This window comes from Adiantum capillus-veneris, chromosome 18 (assembly GCF_014529385.1).
Source record: "Adiantum capillus-veneris isolate H3 chromosome 18, ASM1452938v2, whole genome shotgun sequence".
In the NCBI taxonomy this organism is placed as follows: Eukaryota; Viridiplantae; Streptophyta; class Polypodiopsida; order Polypodiales; family Pteridaceae; genus Adiantum; species Adiantum capillus-veneris.
In genome coordinates, this window is record NC_140948.1 from 7,807,848 (window position 1) to 7,831,501 (window position 23,654).

At 39.1% G+C, this 23,654-nt stretch overlaps 1 protein-coding gene across 6 annotated transcripts; it reads left to right on the plus strand.

Moving 5' to 3' along the window:
* The first annotated feature begins 3,147 nt into the window (after positions 1-3,147).
* On the plus strand, positions 3,148-10,460 carry LOC147435201 (protein NBR1 homolog). 6 transcript variants are annotated; one of them, XM_086488309.1, is made up of 7 exons: positions 3,265-3,281; positions 5,368-5,491; positions 8,272-8,819; positions 8,907-9,066; positions 9,153-9,437; positions 9,548-10,108; positions 10,185-10,460. In XM_086488309.1, the coding sequence occupies exons 2-7, from the start codon at positions 5,474-5,476 to the stop codon at positions 10,317-10,319; spliced, it is 1,707 nt and encodes a 568-aa protein (XP_086344435.1). In that variant the 5' UTR covers positions 3,265-3,281; positions 5,368-5,473; the 3' UTR covers positions 10,320-10,460. The 6 variants fall into 6 exon arrangements, with proteins under 6 accessions (XP_086344437.1, XP_086344435.1, XP_086344432.1 ...); XM_086488307.1 differs by lacking the exon at positions 3,265-3,281 and adding an exon at positions 7,126-7,312 and having other exon boundaries at positions 5,359-5,491; XM_086488308.1 differs by lacking the exons at positions 3,265-3,281; positions 5,368-5,491 and adding exons at positions 5,574-6,099; positions 7,126-7,312.
* The last annotated feature ends 13,194 nt before the right edge of the window (positions 10,461-23,654 follow it).

Consider the following 23,654-nt stretch of genomic DNA (forward strand, 5'->3'; position numbering starts at 1 on the left):
CCTTTTGGCTAATATGACCTGGTTGGCTATGCCACAACTCAGTAGTAGACGACAGCTCGACAACATAGATAGAGTGTTCGTCGACACTCGAAACAAACATAGAGTACATGGATCCATTTTTACAACCTTTCATCATGACAAGGTTGGTCTTGCGGATCGGCCAAGAACGATTACCAAAAGCTATAGTGTAGCCAAGATCATCCAATTGCCCTATAGAAAGCAAGCTCTTTGTAAGCTTGGGCACATGTCTGACATACTGCAACACAAAAGTAGTGCCATTATGCATCTGAAGTTTCACATCACCAATGCCAATAATGTCAAGCTCATAGGAATCACCAAGCTTGACTATGCCATGCATGGATGCATAAGAGGTAAACCACTCTCTATGGGGCGTGACATGAAAAGCTGCACCAGAATCAAGAATCTAATTCTATGCATAACCCTCATCTAGTGTAACCAAAGCATCTGGAGTGAGATCTAAAGTGAAAATGAGAACATATGAGGGATTTGTTGTCACGTCTACATGAATATCTGTTGGCATAATGATCATCACTGGAGGAGGAGCATCCTCTACTACATTGGTAGGTATAGGAGACTCAACCACATTGAGCTCCTCAATCTTTATCGTACTTTTTCCTTTGCTAGAATTATCCTTTTGTATGTTTCTCTGATCTCTATCAGGAAACTACGACAATCCTTTTTGTAATGGCCCTTCTTGTGGCAATAGTAAACTTGACATTTCTGGCATTGCGGTATCTACTTGATTTCCTATGTCTGCTAGGACTACAAGGATTTCTCTCTCTACTTTTTCTTTTGTATTTGTTCTTGTCACGGCCTCTTGCCTTCATTGAACTGCCAGCCATATATGCATCTCCATGATTAGCACCGTCGAGAGATTTATGTAGAAATTCTTCAGTGAGCAACGCATTTGTGACAGAATTAAACACTAACTTGCCATTAGGAGCCGAATTGCTAATGGATGTACAAAAGATGTCCCATGAATTGGGTAGAGAGCATAACAAGAATATAGACTTGAGTTCGTCGTCAAACTCCTTAAAGCCCTGAGATGTCAGCTGATTGAACAAGGAATTTAAGTGACGAGAAACTATGCTGCCTTCTTTCATGTTGAGCTTCATAAGCTTTTTCATGAGAAAAACTTTGTTTGATGCACTTTTGCTTTCCCATGCTGAACATAAGCTATCCCAAAGTTCCTTGCTTGTTGTCTTCCCTATGATAGTGAAGAACACTGACTCCACTAGATGTAGAGGTATCGTAGCCATGGCTCTTGCATCCAAAAGCTCCCACTGGGCTTGCATATAGTCATCATCTTCTGCATGCTCTTTCAACGGTTCTGAGAGGCCTTTGTTTGTCAAAACATCTTTCATGCGCTCTTTCCACATGGTGAAGTTGCTGCCATCAAATTTGCGAATGAAATACTCCTCCTTTTTTGAAGAAGAAGCCATCACTGACAAGAGGGTTTGAGAGGTGCCAAACTATGGCGAGAAGTTGCAAAAATTTGGGAAGAGTAACCTTTGTATCGGGAGTAAAATCTCAACCGAAATAGGCTCAAAATTGCTAAAAATGAAAGTCACGACTCGTGGGAAGGAAGTCCGGCAGAGTCTCCTTTGTATGAGGAGTCAAAACTCAACTCAAAATACACATAAATGTGCCAACTGCACTAGCTCGGCATCAACTGCACAAAACCATTGCTGTGTGACCGTCGACTCGACGTCTAAACTACAGAAATCCATCCCAATACATATCCTATGGCGAGGGTACCGTAAAGGGGAACTCCAGCTACTTGTATCATCGAAGGTGTCTCAACATTCAAGCACACCCCAGCTCAAAGAAAACCTCACGCTATCAACCCTCCAAAGGCTAATGCAAACACAAATGGACTAGCCACAGTCTCAGAAAGGGCTCTTCCGGTCTGAGTCTCAGAAATAGCCGAAAAAAAGTGCCAGAATAGCCAAAACTGGCTATTTTTGGCTCCACGTGTGGAGCCAAAAATGGCTTCACACGTAGTAAAGTAGGTAGTGTCTGCAACTCAATGTGCGTGAGTGAACTGCGCTCAAACAAGCGCCAAGAACTGTTGCATGCAATAAAAGTGATCCCTGCGGGGATATCTGCTCTCAAAAGAGCTCAGTAGCACTAGGTGTGCTCACAACAAAATGCATCTGTCAACGCAACTATCCGCAGAGAATCTGCTATTAAAATGACTATCAAATCGCCCGTGAAAGCGCTGTGTCTGGTAATCTGGAGAATCTGTGTGTGAATAGGCTGAAAAAAAACCCCTGTAAGTTGTAACCTGTAACCTGCATGTCGGTGTCGCTATGTGCCGATTTTTGCCGCTGGGCAGAAATGCGCTAGTCGAAGGTGTCGTAGCCAAAAATCGTGCCGTACAGCACGATCGGTGCGCTTGATGCCGATGCTGGGTGTTACTCCTCTATGGTAGAGGTACCTCGCCCGTGCATGTGGTAAGCACAACTGTCAATCGTGGGAAAAATTGTCCACGTGAAACTGGTATCGGGTTGGATGTCAAAAAATCTGCGGCAGTGTGTAAGTAATGCGAGTCGATACCGAAAAGTGTCGATTGTTGTCTCCCGCCGCCCCCCGGATGGGAGTGGCTAGCCGAATAGACGTAGATACCTATGCTCAAAGCCGATGTCGAGTCGTAGAGGCCGAGTCGGATCTGTGTCAAAAATCAATGCCAAGTCGCGAAAAAACTAAAGCCGAGAAGAAGGAGAAAATCGCCGAGAGGGTCGACGAAGTCGGGCCGATGTCACGTGATGTTCGGGCTTACTCGCCTGCGTTGCACACGTCGATGTGTGTGCGCATGAGCACATGCCAAAAAATGCTCACTCTTTATTCCTCTCTCACGCTCGCTCGACTCGCACGCTATCGCTGTCTGTCACACTCTTTCTCTCTCTTTGTCTTTTCAAAAGGCGGTCTCTTTATCTCTCTAAAACTGACTTTGAGTCCCGAGATTGAGTAGAGAAGATGGGAGGGGGGGGTTGGGGGTGTGTGAATGTACCCTTGCACACACACAATGAGTTTTAAGGATCCAAAAAAAATTCATTTTTTGTTTGTTTTTGTGCAACTGTCGAATACTGCCTGTCGGCTTGTGATGAAGACTAGCGCAATGCCGGGCTTGAGTGTGTGTGTGTACCCTTGCTCTCTGCTACTCACAGTGCTTTGCTTGGATTGGCTCAATTTTCTCACGGCCCTGCTCGTCGATTCACAAGGTCGCCAACTTGCTGCTCTGCTCTGCTTGCTCAATGGTGAGCTACTGCCCGAATTGCAATTGTCTGGATTTGCTAGCTTTAGTGTGTGTGTACACCACACACTTTGATTGCTCACGGCTTAAGAAAATCTTCCAAGTTCGTTTCCTGTTGGTACTCGCTGCCCGATTTTTCCTCAATTGGTTGCTTATACACACATAGTGTGTGTGTGAGCCCTGCTTGCTTTTGATTCCATGCTCGGAATTCACCTATACTCGACCTGCTTGCCCACAGCCCGCGCGCGCGTGTGTTCAACACACACAATCATGCCACCCAGTCTTCGATTCTCTCTCTGACACTCTCGATTACTGCCCTCGCTATGCTCAATTTCCAAGCTAGTAAAGTGCCAAGCTTTGCATAGCTTGCACTCAACGAACGGATCCCGACTTGGTTTGCTTGCCTTGTTCTCCACTTCTCTGCAGAGACTCCCAAAAGCTGTTTGAGATTCTCCAAGCCCTAAAGGGGCTGTGCACGTTGGGGATTTGACCGCCTCGATCCTTGATCCTCGATCTCCTCCGATCGAGCCCCGATCCGTGTCGGATCTACTCAAACTTGAGCTCCGAGCTCCACCATGTCCGGCGAGCTCCGTTGTTTTCGCGTCGATCGTGTTGCGCGCACGGTTCTTCGCCGCAGCTCTGAGATCAATTGATGAGTGCTGTTGCGGAGTGTGCGTGTGTAAGAGAGGGAAGAAGAAGGGGGAAGAGAATTGGGAAAGAAGAAGAAGCTGCACATAGGGAGTTGGGTTAGTGGAGAGGAAAGTGAGAGAGTGGTCAACTCTCTCCCTTTCTCCCTATATTCATTAGGTAGAAAGTGAGTAAGGGTGGTTTCCCACGGCCACCTGACCTACACCCCAACATCTACACCAACACTCTTGGCTATGGAATGCAAATCCAAACCAAGAGCCATGCTTCAATGCTTAAGCTTGCCATCTTTTTCATGTTCATTACTATGCAATTATGCTATGCTAAGCAAGAAGAGTGATGATAAGTGAGTAACTATTTCTTTCTCATATGAATGTTTCTTCTTCCTCTTCTCTACCTTCATTCCCCGCTAGCTCTCTCCACCTTCGAAGGTGTTTGAAGCCTTGGGTCTAAGGCCGGGGATGGTTAGTGCTTTTACAAAGGTTATGTTATGCTTGTGATGCATAAAGTTTTCCATCTTCATTCCATCACCTAGATCTCAAAGAAACCAAAGATTGTATTGTATCAAGTCTCTCTTTATGGGAGAATCTATAATACAAAAGCCTATTGGAGGGGGGACCGGCTCCACATAAATTCGGTTCTCAATTGTTGTCAAGTTCTCTAATTCTCTCTCTTGCAAAAAGTATTGTTCATGCCAAGTTAATTAGTATAATGATTATGTTGCTATCGCTTATTAAGTTCACCCTCTATGTTCTCAAAGTAGTCTCATAAAAATGCTCACTCTAGTTCTCTTATTATGTTCACCCTCTATGTTCTCAAAGTAGTCTCATACAAAATGCTCACTCTAGTTCTCTTAATTCCGCTATTTTCAAAGTTCATAGGCCATTTTCATTACATACAATATTCCGAACATGGAGCTTTGCTGATTCTCTCTCTCTCTCTCTCTCTCTCTCTCTCTCTCCGCGCCCCGCCCCGTCCCCCCCTGCGCCCCCCTAATTGCTACAACAGAAAACAGTCCATAGCTTCCTGGCCCTGCCCTTGTTGGACATATCCCGCAATCACTTCACTCCAAGAGACATGATTCCGGAGAGGAAGCTTTGCTCTCTCTCTCTCTCTCTCTCCCCCTACTGCATAAGACTGCGCAGATGATTTTCTCTCTCTCTCTCTCTCTCTCTCTCTCTCTCTCTCTCCCGCCTAGGGTGTGCTCCAATCCTTTTCCAAAATTATGTCACCACCTTTCGCCATCTTTCAACCTCTCTATTTTTTAATAATAATAATCTCCCTCCAATGCCAAGTGGCGTAAGTCTTCTTGCAGCATTCTCTAAAACGATATTACACAGTCAAGGTAAAAAATTAGCTCAAATTCCCCGAAATTTGCCTTTCCAAAAGGGGACCGACAATCACGGAGGTGTTTATAAAAGGGTGCTAAATTTTATCATCATTAGGTGTTCAATTTTATCATCAATTCGGCAGAGCGCGGCTTACAGGAACGTGACTGTCGCTTCGAGCGTTCGATTACTTTTCTATCAGAATTTGCGTCGTCGATTTTCCATGGCACTCGTCTTTAAGGTATTTTCTGTCTTTCTGTCAAAGTTATGGTACATGCTGCTGATTTTGGCACCCTTGCGAAGTCTACATAGAGAAGGACTTGCTTAATATGACAACAATTTGTACTTTGAAGCCCATAAACATTTCCAAAAACTTTTCTGCATGTGCATGTGTATATGTTGTATGCATTGTAGGATCACACATGCGTTTTTATGTATGTGTACTAGTGTGCTTGCTCTGGTTATTTTTGTTTCCTTCTCTTTGATATTTTTTAGTTTTCTTAAGTAGCAAGCTGAAATAGAATATTAGTCCTTTGCTTCTTCAAGAGTGGATCCTCTTTCTTTAATGAATATATGAGTGTGGCTTGGATTGTCTAAAGTGTTCCAGGTCTTTTGTAGTTTGTTGCGACCTTATGAAGGTACGTTTGTATTTTATACATCCATATAGTAAAAGCATTATATATCAAAATGAGAAGCACTGGAACAACTTCAGGTATATCGGTCAAATAAATCAGCTCACCTTCTCTTTATTGAGGGGTATCTCGAGGAATACATACATGACAGCCATAAGTTCTTTACAGTGCTTGGAAAAAAACTTTTTTCCAAAAACTTGGCAAACCTGCATATGAGGTAAAAAATTGGCTAAATTTGAAGGTTTTTACGCTATAGTACACTAAATTTCTCTCAATTTGTAAGTGGGATTAAACTTCAAGCACTGGTTCTTTATCATAATAGATACATACAGATTTGGGTTTCTTAATCATCTACTCTCAAAGCATATCACATGACCTTGGTTCAAGACTGCTTGTATGTAGTGTGTTTTTTCAAGTGAGAAGCAATAAACATATAGGTCTGTGACTCAAAAGAATGTTAAGCTTTTCAGAATATTGCTGTCGTTTTGCATCTCAAAAATAAAAGGGATCTTCTTCCTGGTATGTTCATGTAAAGGATCTTGTATGACCGTCGACGGTATAGACGTAGGTATGACGTCAATGACTTCTATCAGTGCTGGTAATGATTCTGGGAAACTAATTGGTGAGGTAATGAATTTCTGTGAGAATCTCTTACCATTGAGTGGAAACTTGAAGGACCATGATGTCAGCACAGAAGACTCGCAACAAGTGTGTGTGTGATCTAGATTCTGATTGATCATCCTGTTGGGTCTCTAGTGCATTAGTAAGAATCACATACAACCCAAAATTTTAAAGTTGTCTTTAGGGACAATGCAGATCTAGTGACAACCACGCACTTCTGCCGCAAAAGATACAACCTCTTTGTAACTTATGTAATATGTCAGTTTTAGGGTTTGAATAGCGATCCTTAGTCGTAATCTAGTTCAAAGATCTATTATCTCTGCATATATAAAATGTGCCGTACGTCTGTTGAACAAGTAGTAATTATTGGAGAGGAGTACTTGTCAGACCCTTCATTAACAGTACATTACCTTGTTTTAGAACTTCATCCATGCTCGTTTAGCCTTGCATTAAATGGTGTAGTGGTGAGCTGTGTGATACAAAATTCATGTCATTTTTTGCTTTTGTCAACGTAGAGAATGGACTTGCATGAACAGATACTTTTCTAAATTCTCTCTTCTTTTGAAATGTGAAATAAGCAAAAAAGCTTATTTTATGAGGTTCTTCATTGCTTTGTCATAAGGTGCATCTGCTGTTGTGTCTCGGTCATGGAACTTGAAACCCAAGAGTTGAACACACTTGGCCCTCAGGAGACAACGGTTTGGGAGAAACCTGGCTGAAATGATCTGTGGCACACCATATCAGAACAACATGCAGGAAAAGAGATGTTTCACCATAGCACAAGGGCCGCCCAGAGAGACACTAAACCGGTATTTCTTTGTTCCTTAGCAAAGTGAGCGAAGTGCAAATGCGAAGGGTTCACACAAACTCTTGGTCTGGATGACACTTGACTTTTGTGTATAATTGAGGCCCTAAGCATGTTTAGATAAGCTCTAAAATCCCTTACCAAATAGCAAACCTTATCAAAACTTGGGCGCTCCACAATTGATAGATGGTTTTGTGTGTGTTTCTGAGTTGGCTAGCCCAAAAGCACCATTTTCTGTTTGAAGTTGTGATCTGTTTTTAATATCTGCTTTTTGTGGATATGTTTGCGATGTATTTATTAGAAAACACTTTGACGATTTTGCGCTGGTGCACTATCTGCTTTTGTCATACAATGTTTTCTTTTAGACATGCTGTGATTATTGTTCAAATTTTTTAGTTAACTTCGGCCCACCACGTAAACAATTAGGCCACCTTCAGTGAAACTATCATAAAATTGGATGACATTTCACATGTTAGCCGAAGTGCCTCTAAAATTTTGGCAAGCTGCCAAGTGCTTGAGATATATGCCAATAAAATTCAAACTTCATGATGAAAGAGAGCCTTAGAGAGATCTTGTCTTCCATTGCAGTAATCAAATTTCAGCAACTAGATCCTTCAAAGTTCAGCTCTTCTCCTGCATTTTGTTCAGCTATGTCATGGCTTCTTCCTGTTCTGCCAAGAATACACTTAACTGGAAAGGAAAGAGACCTTGCTCTGATACCACTATCTCAAATGAGAATGCATGAAATTTCCTCAAGAAATAGAGACTTGGGACCTCCTCAAAGAGGTCATCAATGCGTCCATACCTCCATGCCAATGAGAGTGCTCCACTAAAAAATCAGGCTCATCAATCTCCTATTAACTGAGACATAGCTGGCAGTTTCAATGGTGATAAGATATGTTGTCGCGCGGTCTTCTCTTGGAATCAGGTGCATTTAACATTTGACTTTTTGGTATATTGCAGATTAAGTTTCGAGACATCCTCCGCAGATGGGTAGTCTCAGAAGATTTCAACTCCTCGACATTTTGCCTTGCTTTCAGTCAGCTAGAAGACAAGATACGTGACCTTTTCCATTTGTCACACACAACAGTACTCTTTTTGACTTATGTGGATAAGGACAATGATGTGGTCACTCTTGAAGATGACCAGGACCTTGTGGATGCATGCCTTGTGCAGCAACTAAATCCACTGCGCTTGGATGTTTGTGAAAAGCTTAGTATAGAAGAGCCTACAAATAAGTCATTAATTTGCTTTACTGATGATGGCACTGTGGAGTCTCTTCTCACCACTGACGGAGAAAATCATAGTTTTGTGAAAACTTCTACCCAAGTCTTGGACATGAAGCACAGTTCAGGATTTTTGTTTAAAAACTTGAAAAATCTAGCAGGTAGTGTTCTTCCTCATACACCTACTCTTCCCAGCCACAGGGCTCATTATGTTTTTCATCGTGGAGTTCAGTGTGATGGGTGTGGTTTGAATCCAATTGAAGGTCCTCGATACAAATCCAACAAGTAAAATTACGTTACTTTTACATTTTTAACTTTCAGTATTCTGAAATGCTTATCGTGCTAACAGAAAGCTGTTGCCTTGGTTTCCAGGATTCCGGATTATGATCTCTGTGGTAGCTGCTTTGATCAGATGGGGACTGACACAGATTTTGTGAAATTTGACTATCCTAGCAATGGACAATTTTCTTTTTTCAATAGAGGCGTAGGTTTTCAATTTCTTTCTTTAAAGGATTATATCTTTCAAGCCCTGGTACATTTCTGTGGCTTCATGTGGTTTTACCTTTCTACCCCCCTTTATTTCAAAGTTTAAAACTGATTCTTTCCAACGTTTTGCAGTCAAGGCATACTCTGGCTCCTACTTCAAGGGTGTTATACACACCTGAATGTCCATTCAGTGGACAAAGGGTCCAGCATTCCTCCAAGAATGAGTACCATAAAAAGTTTGACGCAAGATTTGTGGAGGATGTGACAGTTCTGGATGGAGCAGAGATACAGGCTGGCATAAATTTTACTAAGACTTGGCGTATGCAAAATAATGGCACTGTTCCGTGGCCACAGGGTACCCAACTTGCCCATATTGGGGGCAGTACATTGAGCTCGATGGAAGTTGTCAATCTAGAGGTATGCTGATCTTTGACCTCCTGCATTGCCTGGAACTGATCTTATTGTGACCTCATCTGGTAGAGAGATGGTGCTTCTTTTTTGTAAGTGACCAACTTATTTTTTTTCAGCTACCTGAAGATGGACTTCCGTGTGGACGAGAGGTGGATATATGTGCCGATTTAGTAGCCCCCAACAATGAGGGCCGCTTTGTCTCTCATTGGCGTTTGATATTGCCTTCAGGTCAATTTTTTGGTCACACAGTCTGGGTTGTGATTCAAGTCAAATCTCAACCTGAAAAATTCAACATGGAACTAAGTCACTGCCAGGAGAGAGGGAATGCAAGCCCCCAGAAAACCAGTCCTGGCATGCTGGAGGGCAGTGTAGATAATTCTGGCGTCTTCTCTGAAGAGGAGAGATCGATTGTGTCGGAAACTGAAAGAGACATTGAACTGGACGGATTCTCGGTTGTTGAAAAGCTAGTAGAAAGCAATGGCTTTGTGAGTGTGGAGAAGGAATCTTCCGAAGCAAATTTTGACACCCACGTGCAGGTGCTAGAGACCATGGGCTTTGAAAATCCAGAGTCCAATCTCTTCTGGCTGAAGAAAAATAATGGGAGCATGGAAAGCACATTGAAGGACTTACTGAAGAATGCTGGTTGGGAAGATAAAGTCAGGAATCTCAAGGAAATGGTAAGCAGTTTGTGAAGTTAGTATGCCGTTGTCATTCTAGTTTGGTATCCTATCCTGAATGTTATGTCTTGTGTAGGGTTTCAATGACCAAACCATCAATATTCAACTGCTCCATAAACACAAAGGAAGCATTAAACTCGTTGTGAAACACTTGGTAGCAATGGAGCATGAAGCAAATGGGAAGGACAAACTACAAACCACTGGCATTTAAATTGTACATATATAAGCATTTAGATAGCCTTTCAGTTATAGATATTTTTGTGGGGAGATTGCAAAAAGCTTAACTTGCTACTTTTTCTCTATCTTTGTTGTCATTATGTGAATATGTAGTTATAGTAATTTGTATTCCATTGATGGGTGTTTACCTGTTCATTCTATATTCCAAATGTGAAAAAAGAGAGAGAGAGAGAGAGAGAGAGAGAGAGAGAGAGAGAGAGAGAGAGCGTTTGCCTGTTCATTCTATATTCCAACACCCACAGAGGCACACACAGAGAGAGATTTTTGATGTTTTGACCATTCGAGAGTGTTCTTAAACTATAGGGCGACCTTTTTAAATAGTTCTGTTGCAGTTTTTAGGACCTTTTTCATGACGGATCCTGATTTGGATGCTTTGTCGGATTGCAAGTAGACTTGGTAGGATAGTGCCTCTAAGTGTTTTAGACCTCTTTCCAAAGCTTTGTTGCATTTCGACTTCGTTTGAGTGTCGAAATGGCATGATGACCTAGAGCGGTGAGAAAGGACATCGATAGATTTTTCGAGCATTGAGTGATGATTTGCTTGTTGAGTTTGTTTCTTAGGTTCACTTCTTGAGGACTAACAATCTCAAAAAGTCTTCGTGTCCCATCTGAGTGACTTCCTTTAGTATTGACATATTATGTTAGTGTCATATAGCTATGCTACAGACGTCTGTCGCGGACCGACCCGCTAATAACCACCAAGGGAGCTAGGCCATTTATGAAAAAAAGAGCCATTATGCTATCGATTGTGTACATCCTCCTAGGGAAAGAGGAGGTAGAGGGCAAGGACAATTTAACGATCAAAGAGAGAAAGTAGTCAAGAATCTAGTACCACCAGCTTCACTAGATAACGGTGAGGTCCCTAGGGTCAATAGCATTGGTGTGGATAAGCAAAATGTGGATATCTTGGCTAACAAGAGGACAAGAGGTGAAAGGGAAACAGATACTAGGCGTGAAACTAAAGCTCGCAAAGAAGGTATATGAAAGCGGAGTGTAGTCAAAGACTAGCAAGAGGAGAAGACATTGCAAAATCAATTAGGCAGACTTTCAACTTGGACGTGGTTATCCTGAGTATGATCTAGTAAGTGATAATATTACCTTTGGGTAGTTGTTGGCATTGAATCCCAAGCTAAGAAGGTAGTGGTATACAAGTGTTAGTTCTTCTTCCTCTTGTTGATGCAATTATCAAAAAGATGCAGATACATGCATACATAAGACGGAGGAGCTTAGGTTTGTGTCATGACTAAGGAGCCTATGAGGGATGCATGCGTCAAAGCGGTAGGCAGGTTAAATGTGCACATAAGAATAGACAATCATGCTAAAATAAGGTGTTTAGGTGTGGCTCAGGACATGTGAATGTAAAGGTGATGAGAATAGAGTACTTTATTGAATTCTTTGTGATGAAAGCAGATGACAATGCTTACCCTATCATCTTGGGGAGGCTGTGGCTTCTTGTAATAGGGGACAAGCAGGACTAAGGGAGCAGGGTGTTCACCTTGCCTAACAAAGAGAAAGGGAGACAGATAGCGTTGGACCTAAAGACCAAAGAGAGACATTTCTATCCGATGGTAGCAGGAGGTGAATATGACACGATGACAAGTTACGAGTATGAAATCGAGACGACTTATGATGAGGGCTACACCAATACAAAGGAAGAGGAGATCGATGATGACATGTTGAAGATCGATGCCCATCTGTTTGGTGTTACCACAAATGATTCTTATGCAAAAGAAGGTGTGTAGCCTCATGTTTATGGTACAAGTGTAGAGAAAGTGGTTGGTATGTTGAATGAAATCCTGACTAAGCAAGGAAATGAGAGTTTTGTCCAATTGTGTGCTACAAGGATCTACGAGGGATGAAGGGCATGGAGCACAAGATATACTGAAAGAGGGGTATAGGCCGAAGGTGCAAAAGCTACGAAGGCTGGCGGAGATTCAAAATGAGGCCTTATGGGAGTAGATTAACAAGATTTTGGATGCAAGTATAATCTATCCTATGAAAGAGTCAGAGTGGGTTTCACCTATTGTCATTTCTTCAAAGAAGAATGGACATGCAACATATCCAAGATTTATCAATAAAAACTTTTTGAGTAACTTTGCAAAAGTGGAGAGTTTTAATGGAACAATTGTATATTAATTATGGCCTTATTCACTTGAGAAGAATAAGTTGCTAAGGTTAGGAGAAATTTAAGCCTTAGAATTATAATTGAAAATAAGAGTTGACCCATAGGAAAGTTAGAGAAACTCTTGGCTAAGTTTTAGGAAAAGGAGAGTAGTTTTTGAAAAGGAAGATTGTTTTAAAAAAGAAAGAGTGTTTTTAGTAAAGAAAAAGTATTTTTAGAAAAGAAAGTGTTTTTTTTAAAAAAGAAAGAGTGTTTCTAAGAATGAAAGAGTATTTTTAGGAAGGAAAGAGTATTTTTAGGAAAGGGAAGAGTATTTTTTGAGAAGCAAAAAAGGTAAGTCAATAATGAAGCTTCTTTTTTCTCAAATTAGGCATTCTTCTCCTAGAATTAGTCTCCAAACCCGCATCGTGAATCACGTGCGTAAAAAAAAAGTCATGAACATGCGTAAAATTTTCTTCTTGCTTTTCACTATTCTTAGCACCTTCTCTTAGCTTTGAGAGCCTATATAAAAGTCTGTCTTCACTTACTTTAAACATACAAACACACAAAAACTCTTAGAAGGGGAAACTCTCTTGCCTTATGCTAGAAGTATCTTCTCTCTCTCAAGCTCTCACCCTCAACCCATCTCTATCTCCATCTCCAACTTCATCTCTACCGTCGTCGTGTTGTCTCTCAAATTGTAAAACTCTCTTTTTCTCTCTCATCTTTTTATCTCGATACGATAACCCCGCAGCGAGTGACACGAAGCTCTAAAGACACTCTTACCATTCCATCTCAAAGAAAGGTACAAAGGAAGGTATCAACTACTCCAATCATAGCTCAAATGGACGTATCAATTGTGGAAGAACCCAAAACCATAAATCTCCAACACGAGAAGTAGTCAAACGAGTTTTCTAATCTAGTGAGACAATTTTTTATGATTCTGCATTGTTAGACATGCTAACCTAGTAAGTCAAGCGTACAAACTTTCTTAAACTATGTAAGAAACGTGATTGTATCACAAAAAACAAGCATATAATTTCGTAGAGTAGTGAAAGGATTGTTTGATAAATTGATATTGTTTGATATAAGGAGTTAGTGGATCGTGTTTAAAGAATCACTTAAAGAGAAAAAATGTTAATGAATATCTTGGTTCTAGATGGAACTCACGATTAGTGAGATGATTCCACGGTTAGCGAAGATTAAGTTGAGGTTATCAGTTCTTTTTATGTCCCTTGCGTTTGGCCTTGTAGTTAGCGAGATGTCTTGCGGTTAACGAGATGCTTCTTACAGTTAGCAATTAGAAAAGTTTATGCATTTTACAGTTTGCAAATAATCCTTTGTAAAGGATCTATTGGATAGACAAAGAAAGCCTGCGAGTAATGACAAACTCATGAAAAAATTGATAAATTTTTTTGTTGAAATATAAAACTGTCTTTATTAGACCTTGTTTCAGAAAGAATTGTTTTGGTGATGTTTGAAAGGTTGTATGATAGAACCTGTGCTTGGAATTAATAAAGGAACCATATTTGTACATGTAAAACAATGTGGTAGTAATTAAAAAACAAGAGAAACGGGTGAGTGCGGTGTAAAAAGTACAAGACTACGTACAGGTGGACCCGATTAGTCAAATACTTTTTACAAGACTATTTGTTAGTTAAGAATAAGTCTCATATTACATTTAGGACTTTTGAATGACAATCGTGCTTTTTCAATGTGGAGAAAAAGGCGTTGTTTATACATCGTAGGTATGTCAATGAGATTTTATCTTTATGATATAGGAATTAGATTTCATTAGAATCCTTTGATTTATCAACCTGACTTGTGGTGTATAACCCTTACAACCACAAGCACGATGGATAGAGGACTCCCTCTCTTTGTTGCTGGTATTCTTGCTTTGTGGAATCAGAGTAGGGTGTCGTCAATGGAACTTGAGATTAAAGGAAAGCTAACTATCAAGTTGTCCCAATCTTTCGGGTTGGAGACCTCATAGGAATGTGGTGACTGCATTGATTAGAAGCCATTGAATGCTGCTACAAAGACAAATCATTACTCTTTGCCGTATTAGGATGAAATCTTAAACCAAGTAGCAGGGCATGAAAGTTACTTGATTATGGATGGGTTTCCAGGGTACTTCTTGATAGGTATTGCGCTTGAGGTTCAATTGAAGATTACATTCATTTCTCCATGGGGATGTTTTGCATACCATGTAAGATGTCTTTTGGTTTGGTAAATGCATATGTTACTTTTAATATTGGATGAACAAGGTGTTTGGGCCATACTTGGGTAGGTTTATTAAAGTGTTCATGGATGTTATCAAATGTTGTAGTTCTAGGTCGGAGCATTCGTTGAAGCTACAATTGTGTTTCTAGAAGCTTGATGAGGAGGGTGGTCAATCGAACCTCAAGAAGTGCAAATTGGCACAACCTCATGCTCAATTGTTGGGTCATGTGGTGTCACAAAATGGGGTAGAGGCTAATTCAAAGAAGGAGAATGATCTAGTGTTGATAGAGCCTCTGTCAAATGCTTAAATTTTGGCTTTACTTGTGCATACGCTAAAGTATTTGTCACATTTTTTTTTAATGCTTTCGTAATATGTATACCCTTTTCAAAAGATGGTAAGTAAGTACATAGTTTTTGATGGAATGAAGAGGCACAAGAGACATTTGACAGGGTGAAGAAAATCCTTGTCAGATACCGATGGTGTGTCCTCCAAATTGTGAGGATGATTTTTATGATGCTGTGATGGTAGGTACTATGGCTATTGGAGTGGTGTGGTTGCAGAAGGTAGGAAGGAGCTGTAAGCCTATCTGCTTAAAGAATAGAGTGATAAGTCTTGGAGAGATGACCTACATCGAAGGAGAGCAATGGGTGATGGCTTTAGTTTTTGCATGCAGGAAGTTTAAAGTACACTTGATTGTACGCAAGTTTTATGTGCTAACATCTCATAATTTACTATCTGAAGTGGTGCTACATTTGAAGCGAAGGAAGCGTATTATGAAGTGGATGCTAGAATTGTAGGAATTCAAGTTTGAGTTCAAGATCGTCCATATGAGCTGGTCCCACTTAGCAGATATTTTGGTTAATAAGGGTATTGATTTGCCAGTATATAGAAGGGTAGTACAAGATGAATCTAGAGAAGAGCCAAACTTGGAAGGGGCTTTTGTGATGTGGTTCAATGGTGTGTATCAAAGAGTTGTGCAAAAGGCAGAAGGCGGTGTGGTGATACACAAGACCCAGGACCCACAAGGCAAGGTTATCTTTTCCAAGGCCTACGACCTTGAAGATGTCCACACCAAAAATAACGTAGAGTACCTCACTCTTCATTTAGGTTTGAAGCACTGTGTGGAATTTGGCCTTCTTAAGCTAGTCATTAAAGGTAATGCAACACTGGTTATCAAGCAACTTATGGGCCAATGTCAAGTAAACAGGGATTCCCTGAAGTATTGGTTTTCTTCTATTAAGATATTGTTAAAGGTATTTGAAGAAATTAAGTTCAAACATGTCAAGAGAGAGCAGAACCAAGAAGCGAATCAGCTAGCTAGTAGCTGAGTATAGATGCAGATATAGCAGGTTTGTACATGGCTCTCAAATTTCATTTGGGGGAAACTTGAAGTCAAATAAGCTAGTCTTTTTTCTTGTTTGAATTCAAAATTTATTCTTTGATTGCTTTCTTAATACTAAAGGTTTGACTCTCGTAAAATGCCAGATAAAAGAGGCCCTCCCTAGTTCCCATTCTCTTTCTAATTGATTCTATTTTTGTGGTGGTTGATATACTTACCAAAATGCTCACTTATTTTCTCTCAAGGCAACACTCATACCTAAAGATATAGCTCAAGTTTTTGTGAAAGATGTATTTATACATGGTGGTTTACGTCGTCCCATAATTTTGGATGGTGATGCAAAGTTCACTTCGAATTTTTGGAAAGCCTTATTTGCAGCTACAAGAATCCAATTGGCCTTTAGTACCACTTATTATCCTGAGAATAATGGCCAGCAGAGATAATCAATTAGATTATTGAAGACATGTTGCATACTTATTGTATGAAAAAAAAGTGGATAAGGTATTTATATTTGGGAGAATTTGCATAGAATTCATCCTTCCAAAGTACAATTGAGATGTCTCCTTTTCAAGCATTGTATTGCCAGGAGTGCCTTACTTGATTAAGTGGAAATACCCACTCATAAGAATTCAAGCATCCAAAGACATGATGGATAAGATGCAAATTGCAATTGTAGACCAATCTTATATGCCAAGTTCTAAAGACTACCTAAGATAGAAAAAAGAGTTATATTGGCCCTAAATAATTGACTCGACTCTTTAAAGAAGGAGGTACGGTATTTTTAAGAGAGAAATGTAAACGCAATACTCTATGAATAGGAAAGTGCGAAAAACTTATTGCAAGATATTGTGGATCTTTTTTTTTCAGAGAAAGAATAATGATCAAGCTTATCGATTGTTGCTACCACCTTATATCAAGGTCCACTTACTTAATAAGAAGTATGTATCCAAACCAAATCACATTCTTGATGATTCTTTCTTATTTATTTCCATCGATGGTACTTTTTAAGTACATCCTAAAACCATTCTTCAAAGTAGAACCACATCTCTACGTAACTAGACCAGTATTGATATACCCTTAAATGATCAACTTACCTTGAGAAAGTGCTACTTGGAAACTTGATGATGTTTTGAAACTTAATTGTCTACGCTTTATGTTTAAGGTGAGGACACCTCAAATCTTTCAAGTGTAGGAGGATGTAAGATGCTGGATATTTGGGTCTGTTATAAAAATAAGATTAATGGGTTTTCCAAGACACATGATTTTATTTTCCTTGTCTCGTTTTAGAATGATTCTTGTGCAATGTTTTGATGTTTTAAAGTGGAAAACAAGGTCGTTTTCAAATTCCATTAAGTTGCATGGATAGTTGATTCACTTTAGAAAAAGTTTACTATTTATTTCTTTTTATGCTTCTTAATACTTAAAAAAAAAAGAAAACTAAGGCTGACTTCTTCTTCTACTAGGTCTAGAAAATCCAGGGTCTCATTTCGTAAAAAACCGCTTTTTGGATGCTTTTTGTGCTTTTTGATAAAAAGAAAGTTTGATTCCAAGTGGATCAGGTAAATCCATGGTTCAAATTTAGATTTCGTTTTGCTTTTCGTGCCTTTTTTTTGTTTTCATGCTTTTAGGAGGCGCTTCCAAGAAGCAATATGCTTTATAATGTCCTCTAAATCTAAAAAACTATTGTATTTAGTCACCATTCATATAGAGAACAAACATACAATGGGGCGATGGGATTAAAACGGGGTTTCACGTGGATTATTTCTACAAAGGATGACACCGTAGATATGCCGAGGGTGGTATAGTGGATGCGATGATTATGTCGGGGCATGGCAGTGTACTTATAGTCAGATTAGTTACCAAGATTTCATTTATATTAAGTAAGTTGTACTAGGAAATTTGATGGAGGCAACAATTAAATTTGAAAAGGAGAACCTTGTTTCTAGAAAAGAGGAGAGGTTTTTTATAAAGTTAGCACTTTGTGGTAATGGGACACTTATGTGTCGTAAGACACTTTTATGTCCTATTAAGTGACCATTTGGCTTGAATTATTTGAGCAGTTTTAAAATATATTTTTTGGTACTATATATCCACAAAGTTGGCTTGGGAGTTGGAAAAACTTTCTTTTTATGGGTATATTACCTTCACCATTAACCTTACTCTTGCACATCATTTCTCAACCTAAACTTTGTGGAAAAATGTATTTTGTTTTTTGCCTTTTTTCATAGTTTTCCAACCTCTTCACCATAATACTCTTATTTGTGAGGTCGAGCATTGTAGAGAACTAGCATTAGTAGTTTTGAGCATGTTTTAATGCTTCTAAGTAGAATCAAATATTTAAAGGAGAAGCTATGATCTAATCACAAGAATTCACCAATCTTGTTTTGAGCCATCTTCTACTTTTATGATTTTTTTGGTGGCATCAATGAAATCCAAAGGCAATTGGGATTGCATAGGTGGATTCCATAATATAAAATCATTCTTTCTTGAGTTTTGGGGCACCTAATACCCCACATAGTTTACTATACAAAGATGGTTGATTTTTTTCAATCTAGCATGAATTATAGCCATTCTAGTGTAGCTACTATAGTTTCATCAAGATTGCAAATTTCCTATGCTAGTTATGTAGACTTTGTAGCTAGTAACAATATTTAATCATAACATTCAAATTTTCATATATATGGAGCATTTTACATGGGAATCTAGAGGTGATAATGTGGAACCCATTTTTTTGTTTGCTATTTTTAGTACTTCATCGTCATGACCAAGATCCTTCTTAGTGATAACTTGTATGTTCTATCGACATACTCCATGTCTCCTCATGACTCTAAAGTCCCAAAGTTACCCAAAAGAACATGTATATATTGACAATATGGAGCATGACAATATAAACTTTGATGATAGGTTAGAAGAATGGGAAAAATGCAACTTTTTTGTACCTAATTCTATGTCACCCAAAAAAATGGTGAGTTAAAAGAATGATAAATTTTGTTCACCAAACCATAGAACTTTACGAGAAAATTTATCTCATCAGATAAATCCCAAGGCTTCTCAATATGTAATAGACCATGAGTAATATCTATTTTGAGTAAAATGTAGTGGTACATCAACATTGGAGGCTTTCCATGGTCAAAATATGAGATATATTACAAGTTTCTCATTTTTATCATCTGTAGTGGTCTTTGAGCTATAAGCTCAAGAAAGTATTTTCCAAAAAGAGAAGCTCTCTTATGGTATTATAACTTTCCGAAAAGACACTATAAGCTCAAGAAAGGATCTTCCCAAAAGAGAAGATCTCCTATGGTATTGCAACTTTTTTCCTAAACTTTAAAAAAACACTTATATATGTCTTGTTACATTGACAACCTAGTGCTTTTCTTTTTTTCATAAATCTGGGTGTCTAGTTTTTCCTTGGGGGTCACTCTAGCTTTCATAAGTCCTATATTAGGAGCAATAGAGCACAAAATCAAGTTGTTGAGAGATGTATAGAATGTAGTGAAACTCTATATCCTTCCTATGTAGAGGTGTTGCAAGCTCTACATCACCATATCCATAACAAACTTTGTCTCTTCTTCACAGGAAGAAGAAGAAATATCACTCTACTCTCTTTAATATGTTCTCTTGGTGAATGCACTCTCCATGACCTTTGAGGCAGAAATATGTACCTAGCTCTCATCATTGTTCTCTTGTAGCAGCAAAGAAAGAGGCCTTTCAACCATTAGAATCACTCCTTGATCATGGCAGAAGCTCTAAAATTCATAGCCACCATTTCTTTCTCTCTCTATTTCGATTTTTGTTATGTGTAGGGAAACTACACTATTTTGTGATTCTTTTGGTGCTTGATAATGATTCATGATTGTTTTTAGCATGCTGATGTACGCATACAATATGTTGCAAGGACACTATTTTGGCCGTGTCTCCCAAAACCTTATGAATCAAATCAAACCCTTTTAATTGGAGATTACCCACATTGTTTAGAGCGTTTTATCTTTCATGTGTCATGTCAAAACTTTGCTTGTGTCAATGCTAATTTCTCCACTTCTAACCAAAATTTTGGACCCTTATCTACGTAGAGGGCTACCATATGCACTCATCAAATGGGGAAGACCACTTAGAAAAGTTAATAATATGATTAGAAATTCTAACAAATGTATTTAGATCTCCATTATCATGTTATGAGTGTAAATTATTAATTGCTTCTAATACAATATTACTTGTGCATGTAGGGATGCTACCAAGGAGAAATACTATATGGAGTTGTGAATTTGATGTGGATTTCATATATGATTATGGTTTGTTTTTGTGAGTTGATTTCACTTGTTAGCATGAGTCTCATATATTTCTGAACTTGATGTGTTGTTATAAGGCTAAACACTCACTCTTGTTGTCATACACGCATCCCAAAACAGGGAAAAACTGTTATATACTCAAGTGTGAAATTGTGGCATATGATTGGTCAAAGTGGTGGGGCTGTTTTGTATGGTGTATGATTTGCATATGGTTAAAATATTTTAGATTGGTTTTTTGATATTATGTTAGTCATTTCTCAGAATATTTTGTATACATAAAGTTCCACTTTTAAGAGCCATAGGTCTACCTTCCACACTTGGCACAACCAGGTGGTTGATTTGCATAAATTTGGTTCATGTTCCACAATCCTTGATCAAACTTCTCTGTCAAGTGCCTTTTTGAAAAAACTTTCCCACAATCAAAGCCTTGATCTCACTAATTGCTCCACAAATTTTTTGATCTTCAAAGATTTCCTCTTTTCTTCTTTGAGCTTCAATTGAATTGCTTGCATCTCTAACTAATTTTCATCCTCTACGTGCTTCACTTTCTATTCTAAATCATTTGACTTCCGGGTTGCCAATAACTCCATTTGATGCTTTTGAATCACTGGATCTTGATCTACTAAATGTGCACCCAACGTTATCACATAATCCATAGCCATGATATAAATAATCAAAGAATGTGAGGCATTCTCTCTCTACTTCTTCCTTTCTTTTGATTTTTTGATATGCACTTCATGAATTGTTTCCATATTGCTTCTAGCTATCTTTTTGGCTTTCATTAAAAGGTTTTTTCTCAGTTGAGAATTAGACTCCTAGTTTTGGTATGTCCTTTGATCCCTTTGTCAATGATGTATCAAACACATCATATTCACTAATGCCACCTACTGCTTACCTCTCTTTGCCTCATCACTATCAAATCCTCCCTAGATCATTTCAAAAAATGACTTCTTCTAACTTCCTTTGATAGTTTTGATGTTACCAATTTGAGTCCTTGTTTTTGTGAAATCTACTCTTCTACATCAATAACCTGTATTGGTAATGGAAACACTTAAAGAGAATATAAAGCTTGCAGATAGGGACCAATTTTGCATTTGTTCATTGATTTTGTTTTATCCTTTAAATTTTTTGATGTACCTTCATTATTTTCCCAGAAAAGCCTCGTAATTAATTAAGAGTCTCTGATTGTAGTTGGACAATCTCTGAGTTTGTTCATACCAAAGATGAGTTGTGAAGTTTGTAATTGTGTCCAAGCCTTGTAAAGTGGGCCATTGGCCAAGAGAGACCTAAGTTCATTTTTGTAAAGTGGGAAAGGGACACCTTATCGTCATCAAAATTTTGAGTTTTGAGTACGACTGAGAGGGGCTACTCTCACGCGCTTTGTAATCTTCATATCTTGATCTTTTTGGTAATCACATTTTGATTTTGAAACTTGCAATGTGTTCCTTGTATGTTGCTCTTTCATTCAAGTATATTCATTGTCGATTCTGTTGTGATTTACGAATATACGTTAGTAGGAAAAATTTGATGTTATGAGTGCGGTAATGACTATTTTTTGACATTCTGACCATAGGAGAGAGTGTTAGACCTTAGAGAGATATTTTTGGTATGCTCTATTGCAGTATCCAAGACCTTGATGATGATCAATCTCGATTTTGGTACCTCCTCAAAATGCAACCAAACTTGGTAGGTTAGTGCTCCTAAGTGTTTGAGACCTTCTCTCAAAGTTTCGTAGCATTTGGACTTTGTTCAAGTGCCGAAATGGGTCAATGACTAAGTGTGGTGACATAGAACATAGACAAGTTTCCACATAGAAGAGTGATAGATTTGCTAGTTCTAGAGACATTGTCATTCCGTAGGTTCACTTCTTGAGGTTGACACCTCAAAGAGTCTCCGTGTGCCATCTGAGTCGTTCCCCGAGTATTGAAAGTTTGTTAGTGCCAGAAAGCTATGCTATAGACGTCCATCGTGGTGGCCCGCTAACACTGGCGTCCTTGCTGGGGATAACGATCCTTAGGTGGTGAGTGACCTAGTTGTAGCATTTTACTTATAGACTTTTGATTTTGATTTCCAATTCATTTACATTTTACTAGTGAGGCAGATTGTCACAGGAATAGAATAATAGAGATAGACAGCAAGAACAGAGGAAGAAATCTTTGTATTGATAGTGTTTGATACAACAGAGGAGCAAAATATATGGGCGCACTCCGTTGTACGCCGTTGTACGGAGCTCGAACCTCCCGACCACCCCCGAGCTTCAATTCGCTTGCATGCAGCGTCTCACTCGCACTCGCACTCGCACTCCCACTCTCACTCGCACTCGCACTCGCACTCGTAGAAGAGAGATTGGTGAATGATCCCCAAAACGCACCACCTGTCTTTCTATTCTGGTTTTTTTTTTCCTCCAAAAGCATGCGACCTCCCAAAATAGCCGCTTTTCTATTTTTTTTGGCGTTTGGTCGACTCGACTTGCGCGCCAAGTATACCTGCAAGAATAGGTAAAAACGTGATTGCGAAGCGATCCGTAAAGGTTAGATTTTTGAAACTTAAAAAAATAAAATAAAAATAAGTCAACAAATTTTCAGCTGTCTTCAATTGAACATAACTCCCAAACGGAGCCAAAACAGCCCAAGTCCGTCTCACACAATCTTGTTGCCCTTGCTGCGCTCTTCGACGGCTATGTGATGGAAAATTTCCATAGCCTGCTCTGATTTGCTGAAAATCAACCTGCAAAACAGCATTTTCTACAAAAACGATGCAAAAAGAGCAAATCCCACTTTTTTCTTAATCTTTGGCCCTCAACGAGCATCAAAACATCAAAATCTCTAAAGACTCAGAGAACCAAAGTTGCTCCTTATAACACAGGCTTCAATCGCTTCATACATCACTTTTCCAAAATCTCACGTTAACACCTTCAAAAATGCCCCAGAAAGTGCCTTTCGGATCAGAATTTTTTTTTGGACGAAAACAATCCACAGATCCTTCTACACAGTGGACTAACTTTAAAACAACCAAAACTTCCTAGAAAAACAAAATTTATTACTAAAACACCTCAAAATCAAGTCCTGTTACACAGATAGACGTGGGGTTTAGTGCTTGGTAGAGGCTAGACGTTAAAGACTTGCTAGATCTACGCTTGAGAGGTATTAGGAGTTGTGAGTGAGATATAAAAGCATTTTATTCTTCATCTTCTCTGATGCTTTGAAAGTACTATTCCATATTCCATATTTCATTTTTCTTCCAGTTTTGCACCATTTGTTGATGTTTAGTGTAAAATCTCCAATTTGTGGGTCTCTTATAAAAATAAGAAAATTAGCTTTCAATATCTATTTTGCCAAATCTTGACTTAAGATGCTT